The sequence below is a fragment of the Osmerus mordax genome, chromosome 9 (genome assembly GCF_038355195.1).
Source record: "Osmerus mordax isolate fOsmMor3 chromosome 9, fOsmMor3.pri, whole genome shotgun sequence".
Lineage (NCBI taxonomy): Eukaryota > Metazoa > Chordata > Actinopteri > Osmeriformes > Osmeridae > Osmerus > Osmerus mordax.
In genome coordinates, this window is record NC_090058.1 from 1,982,045 (window position 1) to 1,995,133 (window position 13,089).

At 47.6% G+C, this 13,089-nt stretch overlaps 1 protein-coding gene across 1 annotated transcript in view; it reads right to left on the minus strand.

Annotated features, from left to right (window-relative positions):
• Positions 1-8,015: 8,015 nt before the first annotated feature.
• tmem63c (transmembrane protein 63C) overlaps positions 8,016-13,089 on the minus strand; it is a 15,175-nt gene continuing 10,101 nt past the window's right edge. The window contains exons 15-22 of the mRNA XM_067242558.1: positions 12,494-12,580; positions 12,261-12,326; positions 11,961-12,123; positions 11,090-11,195; positions 10,341-10,508; positions 10,130-10,242; positions 9,399-9,473; positions 8,016-8,243 (exon numbers count right to left, since the gene is read on the minus strand). Coding sequence (XP_067098659.1) covers positions 8,016-8,243; positions 9,399-9,473; positions 10,130-10,242; positions 10,341-10,508; positions 11,090-11,195; positions 11,961-12,123; positions 12,261-12,326; positions 12,494-12,580 — 1,006 coding nt within the window. The remainder of the gene's footprint in view (positions 8,244-9,398; positions 9,474-10,129; positions 10,243-10,340; positions 10,509-11,089; positions 11,196-11,960; positions 12,124-12,260; positions 12,327-12,493; positions 12,581-13,089) is intronic.

Here is a 13,089-nt window from a genome sequence, read left to right on the forward strand (position 1 = left end):
AGCTTCGACGTTTGTGACAAAGTCTCACACTGGATGTGATCACAAGCCATTAACGATACTTAAGAAATGCTTCTTAATGTAAATTGACAAGAACTGTTACAACATTCAATAGATTTTTTATGTGATCTAGATGACTGTTAAGGTGACCATTTGCACCTCTTTGGCGCTCTCTGACTGTTGATGTATCAAGGTTATAAACCATTACAGGAGGCCTATTATCAAACTTCTGTTGGATTGAACTGACTGTTACATATTCTAGATAGACTGTTCTCTGTGTCCTTGGAGTACTGATGTAATAGAACTCTTTGCTTGAGGGTGTTGATTAGATTAAGACACTGTACTGAATAATGCTATCGTACAGAAATATGTGTGTGTGTGTGTGTGTGACAGAGAGTGTGTAAAAGATGTTGTAGCCACTCTTGTCTCTAACCTGGCCACAAATATGACAAAGGCTTTCTCAATCACAGTCTTTAGAAGCCAGACTTTTATTCTTGTTTTCCAACACCCCACTACTGCAAAGACGATATGATATTTGAGCTGTTTTTGTGTTGTAGTTGATCAGGAGAACAGCTCTAATACGTTCACTGATGAACAGTATATATGACATACACTTTATATCTGATAATACTGAATTGGTTAGAAAAGTTTGTGTCTTTTTTGCTGCTATAAACAAATGTGTATATTTCTTTGTCAATTGTTAATTGATGGCATTTAAAAATCACAATGCTAAGTCATTTAGCTATAATACAGCATGTCTTTCACTAATTTATATCCGAGCAGAAGATATGTGGGTCTTCTTTCTTCAGTCTGAGTTTACTTTTATAAACTTTATTTTTGTATTTTCAAGTGTAGTAATAGTAAGGATTACCGCTTGGAATAATGTTTTGCCAAACCCGATACACCCACAAAATGTTGTGTTTCACTTAAATGTAAATGCATCTTGTTTCTAGACAGCACAAACACTTACAGCACTGGGTGCTGTAGGGATGAACAGATTTCTCATCTTCGCTTAAATATGTCCTTCGGCTTTCACAGCCTTCAAAGTAGCAAATTAGAGAATAGGGTAGAGCAATTTCCTTTCCAGTCTGGATAACTGCCGTATTATTGAAGTGTCATCCCAAGATAGATGTGCTCGTTGGCATTTGGGCGCACGCATCCTTACGTCACCCTTTCTAAAGAGATCTTACATTCAGCCTTTCTGCCAAGTGCATACTCAATATGTACTTCAGAAAGATTGTTCTCTACCACTTATTAACCCTTCAAGTGTCTCAGTGTCGAGTTTTGAAAGTAAAGTTGAGTAAGTGACTGTTTGTGATGTATTTAAAGTGATTCTTTACATAGCTATACATAAGACTATGCAGATTATTGTGGTTTGTGCGATTTGTGTTCATTTTCTTGAGTGTACGTGGGATTTACCAGAGGTACTTTACTAATTTAATGTTTAAGTTCTGTTCTTGGGTGGCTCATTGTCTACCTCACCACCTCTGCTGTTATTGTACAGCAATGGCGTCACCCAGCTCTCTCTCTCTCTAACCAAAAACACATTCAACAGTAAATGCAATTAAAAACTCTCTCAACCAAACAGCTTGTTAAACGAATCTCCTGTGGATGTGATGTATTGTGATTCTAATACTCCTCAAACTAAATAAACCTGATATTCTGTGTTGACTAACTAAAGAACGTACGACTTCATACCTCTTCGCATGTTGTCTGTTCTGTCTCTAATTGATAGTAGCGACGCTGTTTGGAATCAATCACACCACGCCTGACTGCTCACGCTCGGACGAGCTGTTTTCCTTGTGTATTGCGTAACATGGTTCCTTCCCCCAGGCTGTGGAGACGAGGGGACTTCATCTATGGAGCCAGAGAGGCGAGCGCATCAGCCCGCTTATTCATGCAAATGTCACCGTGTCACATCAGGGCTGCAGAATTCCAAGAACTCTAATGGCCGTCGTTAACGTGCCTGGCCGCCCTTACAGCACAGACAGCCCTGCTTGGCCTTCTTCTTCTATTTCCAAAAGTAAACACGAGGCCTCACAAGGTTGTGTGTGTGTGTGTGTGTGTGTGTGTGTGTGTGTGTGTAAAGAGAGAGAGAAAGAGAGAGCGCGTTTGTGTGTGCTCACTTGAGAGAGCAGGAGATAGGAGGTACTGAAAGATGGTATCTGCTCTCCATGCTTCAACACGTTCAATCCCGCATATTCAATTTGGTTGTATCATCATAAAAGTCCCATCCATGGGCTGTCTGTCTGCTTGGGAGATGGAACAGTGGCTGATATGTCCCAGATCTGTCTGTGTGCTCGATGCCACCCCCTCTTCCCCCCTCTCCTCCCTCCTCCACCCCTCCTCCCCTCTCCCCCACTGGGAGACAGGTTTCTTAATGTCTGTCTGTCCTAGTCTGACCTACAGAATAACACTGAAACCAAGCAGGCAGGCAGTTGAGGCAGGCAGGCAGTTGAGGCAGGCAGTTGAGGCAGGCAGGCAGGAAGTTGAGGCAGGCAGGCAGTTCAGGCAGGCAGTTGAGGCAGGCGGCCAAGTGGACGGTGTTCAGCGCTCGTTCAAAACTGATGTAGGAGATGTATTTCATGATTCTGACTGGGCTTCAGAGAGAGTTTGCTCGAGAGCTTTCTGGAGCTGATGACCCCTGGGGCCATGGAGAGATATTCCTGTCCCTTAAGAGCCATGCCTTAGTAGGCTGAAGGACTGACTCCAGTGGAAACAAGGCAGTGAGAAAAGACAACAGATACATTATTTTTAGAAAGTCTACAATGTGTTTTGGAATGAGAGAGGTGTGTGTGTGTGTTGGGGGGAGATTGGACGTTGTCATGGCAACTGCTACCGATGAGGGTCCAGAGAGTGGTGTGTGTTTGTGTTTGTTTTTGGAGGAAGATGGCACTATTCCGTTGTAGCAGCTGATCAATTATAGTTATGAGAGAGAGGGGCTTGAGTATGGGAGTTGGTTAGCGGAGCTAGGCTAATCAGGTTAGCGCTCTCATGATCATCACGGAGCCCGACTGTGCTGAGCACTGGTGAAACAGTCCGTCTGCCCGCCCCGCCATCTCTGCTGCCTTCACGGCAACCGCCGTGGCCTTAGCAACCATAGGAAAAGCAACTTGCTGTGTGTATCTGTGAGATTACATTGATTTACTGACATGAAAGAAATCGGCATTTTTGGTTAGTTAATTTGGTTTAGTTTAGAGGGCGTATCGAAACCCACAAAGGCAGTTTCTTTTATCCGTCAGGGAACGTCGTATGTTTTGATAGATGATTGACGCGGCATCAGTGCTACTGTAGCCTATAGACAGGGAGGCATCCACTCTGTTTTTTTCGGATACTCAGCTTGTCGCTCTCTCCTCTGGCTCGCTGTCTGAACACCACAAAGGTTACATTTTGATTGAAGCACGCAGCCATGGCGACCAGGCGTTAAGCCACCCGGTAATAGCGCCGGTCTCCTGCATTAGATAACCGCTCCTGACACCTTTACCGGGAAATGGAGACGGTGGCCTTTCATGCAGTCGTCGGGCTCTAATGAGCTGGCCCTTCTGTGACACACAGCCTGCCAAGAGCTTCACAGCGCCGCTCTGGGTCTCACATCGATTTCCTCCAAGATCTGAGAAAGGCACCGTCCTGTCGAACTGTCCTGCAGAGCTTGTTGGCAGACCCCGACTTTCGAGCTTTGAGTCGGGGTAGACTTCCACTAATCTGCTGTAAACATATGCTAACATCTGAAGGTGAATAGGAAGCGACAAACTGCTATTGTCATTGTCACTCTGACTAAAACAAATTATGTAAATCTAAAACAACAGGGACTGATTAAGTGGCATTAGCATGTGCAAATAGAGAGACAGGGAGTCATAGGGGACTGACAATATGGTTGCTGCAGGAGGGGGCAGATATTTTTCTATTCTAAGCAGCTGGTTAGCAGAGAAAAAAGCTGTGGCACACACCCACAGGAATTACCTTCCCCTCTGTAGCATACTCCTAGCAGTTGCCAGGGGTGACAGGGGAAAATGTCAGGCATTTCTCCTTCTTTTATTTTTTTTTCTCTCACTAATGAGAAAGGTCATTGTGACTGGCAGGAGCATGTCCCCGATTTCAGTTGATATGTTTTCAGTTGACCGTGATAACGACTGTGCTTTAATTATGAAGGTGTAGCCTCACCGATTCAGAATACCTCAGGTAGCCTCCTAAATGCTACATTGAGTTGTGATTCAGCAGCATTCGACTCACATCTCTCTCTCCCTGCTGTCTCCAGCTTCAAGCATTAGCCAGAGTCTCAGGCAGGTAATTGGCCCCGTCCTCATATGGTCTGTAGAGGACCAATGAGGTTTGCGATATGCAGAGGCTTGTCCGTTGGCTAGTTTGTATGCAGATACACTGTTTCAAACACATGGGCCTTCAGGGAGGAGAGCACCTGCATGCATTGACCCTGCCTCCCCAGACCCAAACAGGACACTGCCTGTTACCCTTCCTGTCCGGGGAATTTCACGGCTGATACGGAATGAGTTTGATCCACAGAGAAACTCAGAGTTTTTAAATCCTTCATATCATACGATAGAAGCAGTGAAAAATTGTTAGGTTCAAAATGTGGCGTGCAGAATTGAGTTGTATTCGGTTTGTTAGACTCCTGTGGTCCAGGCTGCATGTGCGATGCACTAACCCCAACAATGATAGAGACTGGTATCCTTCTTGTCTGGAGAGACTGGTATCCTTCTTGTCTGGAGAGACTGGTATCTTTCTTGTCTGGAGAGACTGGTATCCTTCTTGTCTGGAGAGACTGGTATCCTTCTTGTCTGGAGAGACTGGTATCCTTCGGCTGAACTTGTGGCTCCACGTCCTCTGACTTCAGCAGATGGACGGGGTCTGCAGCTCTACAGGCTTCACAGCAGCAGATTCTATCTGAATTCAAAACACAGCGTTTCAAATAAGCGTTTGACAGTGACACACATCAACATCAGTGGCCTGTTCCATAAAGCGAGTTTACCGAATAAGCCAGGCTCATGGAACAGGCCCCAGGTTCCTGCTACGCTCCGGTACCCTGTCACGTGACCTCAGCCCTGTCACATGACCTCAGCCTTGTGAAAGAAACTACAGTCAAAATTGCAGAGCGTTTCTTTGTCTTTTTTTATTTCTCAGCAAATGTCAATGATTCAGAGAAATCTAGAAGTTGGATTTTGGCGACACTCACCAGTTTTTTTTAAAGCATGAAAATTACTAATAAACCTCAGTGTTCCCTGAATAAACGGCGAGAGGCAGACAAGCACACAGGAAAACAGATCACCAAGCATGAAATCTAAACGTTTTACGAGAACATTCCATTCCCATCACAGACATTGGAATAAAATAAAAAACGTTCATTTTCTATATATTTGTTTTTAAGTTACCACACATTAAATAAAAATAGACAAGAAATCTTATCAGCTATTATGGTCACTGTCAAATATAAAAGGATTAATATGTCAACATGAAGTGAATTATGAGTCTTGTGGCCTGGAAACCACTTGTAGAAGCTCAAACCCTGGACACTTTATTGGGATGTGAATTCTCAGACGGGCCGGTCAACCAGATTTCACTGTGGCACTTTCCACCATTAAAGTCTCACATGATAGAGAAGACACTGAACAACATCATTATCCTCAATAACAATTTCTTTCTGAAGTCTTAACATGTGTTTTAGAAATATAACTCGATTTCTTCATAAAATTTAACAAATAACTTTAATTTTATAAGGTACCAGTCCTGTAATAAACCTTTTCTTTCCTCTTAACCCTCCATAAAGCTGCAACTGGCACACTTGGCTCCAGGAATCCACTGCAGAAAGACAATGAGAACATTAAGGAGGAAATCTCCTCTAAAACCAGCCAGACATCGCACAAAGTCGACTTGATTCAAGAGTCTAAAAATGAAATATGTTACAGCTGCACATTTTGAGTTCCTACTATCGTACAGTAGCCTTTTTGCTTTAGGTGTGACAACAACAACAAAAATCACCCAATATCTACATGATGACAACTGTTGTTTACTTTCAAGAGATTGGCTATATGATCACAGAGCAGATCTGCAAAGACACTGAGTGCCCACAACAAGGCACCTCAAACCACAATCCAGGTGTTTCCACTGAAACTGTTTAAGACACCAGAGACAAGCAAAACACAGTCAGCACAATAACATGAGTCAACATGGTCTCTGTATCTCGCAGAGATGCTTGTCTATCGGCTGCATGAGACAGGAGAAATCTGCAAGAGAAACACTCTGCTCACTCCCTGCTCCCAACACACTTTACTCAAACGAATGGGTCGTTATCAAGTCCTGCAGAAGGACTTATTCATTTGAATCAGGTGTGTTGGAGCAGGGAAACATCTAGAACATGCAGGGCAGAGCTTCCCCAAGGACCAGGGTTGGGAACCACGTTCTGTGTCCCGCTTGGAGACGACAAGTGACAGGAGAGGATGAGGAGATCATGAGGTGTGCTTACATGTTTGCCATTTCTACGGTTTGAATCCCCGGTTTGAATCCCCGGTTTCCCTGCTTTAGTTTCAGACCATGCAGCATCATTCAGGCCATGCTGGATTGTCAGACAAAAGTGAGTCTCTCTTCAAGGCACAGCAAGAGAACGTTATATCAAACCACAATCAGTTTACATTCAGATTGGCAAGGAAACCTCCCTAATCCCTTCAGTAGCAAAAACACCCAGAAATACAAAACTAGTCAAGCTTACTGTCGCACGAGTGAAACATAAGATGATCTGAGTTTACACGGATAGAGAGAGTGCTGTATGTGGATTACAAGCCCTAAGAGATCTGGATTAGAGGACAGGATCATGGGTAGAAGTGGGAGAGGCGTAGTTCGGTGGTTAGAGCATTTAAATGCAGATCAAGAGCACTCAGGTTCAAATCCTCCGCCGTGCGTTTGCTAACGGAGTACATTGTTATTACAGGGTGAACGCAGAGACACATTCTTACATGTGTACAGCACTGTCAACATGCAATGGATTGTAAGAGTTCTGGAAAGATCTAAACTACTGTAACCATGATGCAAGAGGGTAGGATTAGAATCTGAGTCTGTTCGTGTTACTGGATCTTTATGAATCAAATAAATCAAACCAAAATGAATACAACTCATGTAAGTTCACTCAAATCTCTGAAAGAAGTAAATAAACTAAACCTCTGCACCCCGCCCGAAGCACAACACTGACAGCACAAACAACTGGCAGTTACAGAATCAGGAACAAATAACAAGAGCTTCTTTAATGACCACGACGATTACAATGAGATCCAGGTATAGTAGGTTCCTCGTGTCTTCGCTCCGCAGGGAGATTGTTCCATCTCTGAGTTCCACTCTAACCCTCCTTCTGTTCAGTTATCTCACTGCAGATGGCTTCACAACCCCACAGCCCGCTCTCGCTGTCTCTCTGTCTCCTAATGCTCCGCCTCCACAGCCAAATCCACCCACCCACCCACCCTCCCTCACCCCCACCCCCTCCTCATAACCACCCTGCTTGTCTACTGGGGTCAGCCCCCCTCCCTTCAACCCAGAGAGTCACCTCCACTCGTCCGTGTTCCTGTGTAACACGCACGGCGGCCAGGATATCCCCACACTACACAGTCACCCCCAGCCAGCTCACGACTGATCGATTCAGACAAAACGTCAAAAACAGAAGTGGTTGGAAAATAGCGACACGTTTTGGTTTGACAGGTCCTCTGTTGGACTCTGGTTCATTGTGAGACAGTTTAAAGACGTCTTGATCTCTGTACATGCAGGGGGGAGAGGGGGCGAGAGAGGGGGGGGGGGGGGGGGGTCAGGTGCTGTCCTGTACCCATACACCTGCCGCTACCGCGCTGTGGAGGAGTCTCTGGGCTCCCAACAAGCCCATGGCCCTTCTCTCACTGCCACAGTCCTGTCAGAGGACCTGAGGCAGTCGGGTCAGAGTCAGATGTCAGTGTCAAAAACACAGCGCAGCGGCAGCTGACTCAAGCCAGGCGCAAGCGTGGAGAGCGTCAGGGAGGCTGCGTTCCCTGTCACTGGTGCCCCACAGGGCTGTCCATGAGGGGGCTAGGGTAGTAGGAGTGTGGGGGGTCCTGGAGCTGGGTCTCAAGGGTCTCCCCCTGTGCCCCCGGGTCGTCCTGGCCCGCTGGGTCGTGGGCGGGGCCCTGGGCGCAGGCCATGGCCCCGTAGCTCTGGTGGGCGGGGGATGGCATGGGGGTCAGGGACAGCTCTGGCTCCAGCAGCACCGACGCCACGAAGAGCTGGAGGGAGGAGACACACACAGCACACATCAGGAGACACACACAGCACACATCAGGAGACGCACACATCAGGAGACACACACAGCACACATCAGGAGACACACACAGCACACATCAGGAGACACACACATCAGGAGACGCACACAGCACACATCAGGAGACGCACACAGCACACATCAGGAGACGCACACAGCACACATCAGGAAACACACACAGCACACATCAGGAGACACACACATCAGGAGACGCACACAGCACACATCAGGAGACACACACAGCACACATCAGGAGACACACAAACACACACAGCACACATCAGGAGACGCACACAGCACACATCAGGAGACACACACAGCACACATCAGGAAACACACACAGCACACATCAGGAGACGCACACAGCACACATCAGGAAACACACACAGCACACATCAGGAGACGCACACAGCACACATCAGGAGACACACACAGCACACATCAGGAAACACACACAGCACACATCAGGAGACACACACATCAGGAGACACACACATCAGGAGACACACACATCAGGAGACACACACAGCACACATCAGGAGACACACACATCAGGAGACACACACATCAGGAGACACACACATCAGGAAACACACACAGCACACATCAGGAGACACACACATCAACGTGTTTAACTGAACACTGGGGAGTTTCACAACCATGACGACACAAAAAATGTATTATTTGATATATATATAGTATATATATATATATATATATATATATATATATATTTGATTGATTATTATAATAGTACATTAGGTGTAACTTGGCATGATTTTGATTTTTTGTGATTGATGATCATTCAGTTCTATGATATGTTTATAATTACATGTGTTGTTCCTTCACTATGGACTGCTTTGGCAACATTGTTTAACCTGAACATTCATGCCAAGGAAGCGTACTGAATTGAATTGTTGAGAGAGTGGGCCCATGTAAACGCTGTCAACAAGTAACACGAACACACCTGGTGTTAAAATGGACACTTTGAAATTCTGCTGTGCAGACATGTCGTTTGTGACTACAATAAGTGTTTAGTCTTAGTGTCTGGAGATCTGACAGTGAGCGTCATGTGTGTGTGTGTGTGTGTGTGTGTGTGAGAGAGAGGTGTGTACTGTACATTAGAGGTGGTGGAGGAGGAGCCAGTGTTCCTCTCTGCGTCAGGAAAGGCTCCCTCTGCTGGCTGGTCCGACATCTGAAACACACAACCACAGGAGTGACCGACAGACGAACAGCTGACCTGTCCACCGGCTGAGATTGGGCCAGAGCATCTCACCTGGTATCAGACCAGAGCATCTCACCTGGTATCAGGCCAGAGCATCTCACCTGGTATCAGGCCAAAGCATCTCACCTGGTATCAGACCAGAGCATCTCACCTGGTATCAGGCCAGAGCATCTCACCTGGTATCAGACCAGAGCATCTCACCTGGTATCAGACCAGAGCATCTCACCTGGTATCAGACCAGAGCATCTCACCTGGAATCAGACCAGAGCATCTCACCTGGTATCAGGCCAGAGCATCTCACCTGGTATCAGGCCAAAGCATCTCACCTGGTATCAGACCAGAGCATCTCACCTGGTATCAGGCCAGAGCATCTCACCTGGTATCAGACCAGAGCATCTCACCTGGTATCAGGCCAGAGCATCTCACCTGGTATCAGACCAGAGCATGTCACCTGGTATCAGACCAGAGCATCTCACCTGGTATCAGACCAGAGCATCTCACCTGGTATCAGACCAGAGCATCTCACCTGGTATCAGACCAGAGCATCTCACCTGGTATCAGACCAGAGCATCTCACCTGGTATCAGGCCAGAGCATCTCACCTGGTATCAGACCAGAGCATCTCACCTGGTAGCTTGTTGACTTGTCTGTCTGCTTCCTGAGGCACAGGCCGAACAGAGCCAAGGTGATGCAGGACAGCAGGGACACGAAGGTGAACAGGGTGATGGGTCTCGTCGGGCCTGGGTCACAAGGGGAAGAGCAACAGAACATCAAGTCCACTTGGGATCCAAGTGGCTCAGCCAATCCCTGTGTGACGAGGGGGAGGGACAGGAAGTACCTAGTCTGAGGACTGAGAAGAAGAGAAGCCAGAACATGGAGAGGATGGGGGCTACGATGACCTGGCAGATGGCAGCTCTGTGGATGCGCTGGTTCAGCTTGGTGGGCACGTAGGCGTAGTAGATGTTGTAGCGGTCCACCATGTGCTTTAGGATTAGGTACAGCAGCCCTGAAAGAGAGACAGAGAGAGAGAACAAGAGAGACAGAGAGAGAGAGACAGTGGGGTAGAAAGAGAGGGAGAAGAGAAAGACAGAAATAAAGAAAATGAAACATTGAGGACCTCCACCCTTCCCTTTCTTCCAGATTTCAGTCTCCACGTCCACCAGGCAGGTGAGCCCAGCGGGCAGCCAAGCCCGAGCAGGACAGCGTGGGCCCTGAGCGCCGTAGTAAATAAAGGCTTGTTGCAGCTCTGGGCAAAGACAGGAGAGGAGTGGGCGTCTGGCTGGCAGCTTGCTGCATCTCAGCGTCTGGGGCGCCAGCACACTCTCACAGTCTGCACCCGGCTGGCAACAGAGGTGAGGGAGGTTACAGTATCAGGAGATACGCTCCCACTCCCACACACACACATACGCACACTTATACGGAAACACACGTGCACACGCATCTACACACACACACTCTCAAACACGTGTGAGCACATACCTATGCATGCGAGCACGCACTTACACACTTGTTTATGCACACACACAATCAAACATGTATACACACATACGCATGCATGCAAGAACACACACACACTATCAGGCTCACCAAAGGGCACGATAATGGGGCAGGTGATGCTGTAAGTCAGGCTGACAGCAAAGATGCACATGGTCCAGGCATACTCCAGACCAAACTGGAACTCATAGGCCTGGCTCTGGAGAGAGACAAAGATCAGGGAGAACGAGGTTAAACAGTCACTGTCCGAGTCTTCAATTATCCTTCAATCATGGCAGGGAAGGCCTCGAAAGAATGGCTTTCATGTGGTGTATACTCAAACGTTTATGGCACTGCTGTCAGTCCTCTTTAGAATCAACAAGAGGATTTATTGTCGCTTGCAGGACAAGTTAAAAGGTTCTCTCTGCCATGGCAGACACACAGCGCTGAGTTTAACTGACTGAGTCGGCAGTACAGGTCAAGCAGCTGATGGGGTGGAGAGGGTGGAGAGGAGAGGTGGAGAGATGAGGGTGGAGAGGTGAGGGTGGAGAGGTGAGGGTGGAGAGTTGAGGGTGGAGAGGAGAGGGTGGAGAGGAGAGGGTGGAGAGGTGAGGGTGGAGAGATGAGGGTGGAGAGGAGAGGTGGAGAGGAGAGGGTGGAGAGGTGAGGGCGGAGAGGAGAGGGTGGAGAGGAGAGGTGGAGAGGTGAGGGTGGAGAGGTGAGGGTGGAGAGGAGAGGGTGGAGAGGAGAGGTGGAGAGGTGAGGGTGGAGAGGTGAGGGTGGGGTGGAGAGGAGAGGTGGAGAGGAGAGGGTGGAGAGGTGAGGGTGGAGAGGAGAGGGTGGAAAGGAGAGGTGGAGAGGTGAGGGTGGAGAGGAGAGGGTGGAGAGGAGAGGTCGAGAGGTGAGGGTGGAGAGGTGAGGGTGGAGAGGAGAGGTGGAGAGGAGAGGGTGATGGTGAACACAGAGACCCGACGGAGACCCTGACCCGTCTGATGTGGATGCGTTCGGCCTGGGACTTGGCCAAGCAGAGGCGGAGGGCGTACACCACCAGGGCTGGGACTCTCAGCAGCTCCATGGCAGTGCCCAGCAGGCTGGCCGTGATGACGTAGTTAACGAAGAACGCCCCGTTGTCAGGGAGGAACACACACCTGCACACAGGGGACAGGGGTCAGGGGTCAGGGATGGTTGAAGGGTTTAGTTGCTGCGTTTGGGTACTTGTTTGTATTAATGCTATGCAAATTTCCTGTGTGATCTGAATCATTCACTGTTGACAAAACAAACTCACTGGAATTTAATGTCCTTGTCATCCAGGAAATTTATATCAAACAGCCATCTGAAAAACAGGTCCAGGCTAAAAAGAAAAAAGTACATTATTTTAAACATTTTTCTGTTGAAGATTTTCCACACAATATGATGCAGCACGCGTCATATCAAAAGTATATGAGTATTATTTACAGTTGATCAGGAGATAGTGATAATAATGAACATAGATCGTTTTAAACACTGTAGGAGAGCTACCTGGATAGACCCAGCGAAGGAAGAATGATCACCATGAACACCAACAGCAAGAAGCACTTATGCATCGTGTTCTGATTCTCACTGGACCTGAGGAAATCACCAGCAGTCATGTCAGGAAACACGTGCACACACACAGCATGGGCTCTGCAGACCTCACAGGTACGCACATGTAAACACATCCTGAAGACTCGAAAACAGATTACTGGGTTCCTGCTCACACCAAATATTTGTAAACGGTTGATTTGCATTTGGTGATTTACACAACACCCTTGAGAGGGTGGTTATGATAAGAGCTGTTCCTTGCTCCTGGGTGCTGAGTGAGGTGGTGCATGTTCTGCTCCTCTCTGCACAGTGACCACTGTGCATATCATTATCTCCACATCGACATCTCTATGACAACCTGACTAGAACGGGAGAGCACAGAGAGACTGACAGAGAGAGAGGGAGAGAAAGACAGAGAGACAGAGAGGGAGAATGAAGGAGAGAGAGAGTGGGGGGTAGTGATGGTGACGGAGGGAGAGAGAGGTCGAAAGAAAGAGAGAGAAGGGGGGTAGTGAGGGAGGGGGGTGAATGAGAAAGAGAGGTAGAAACATAAA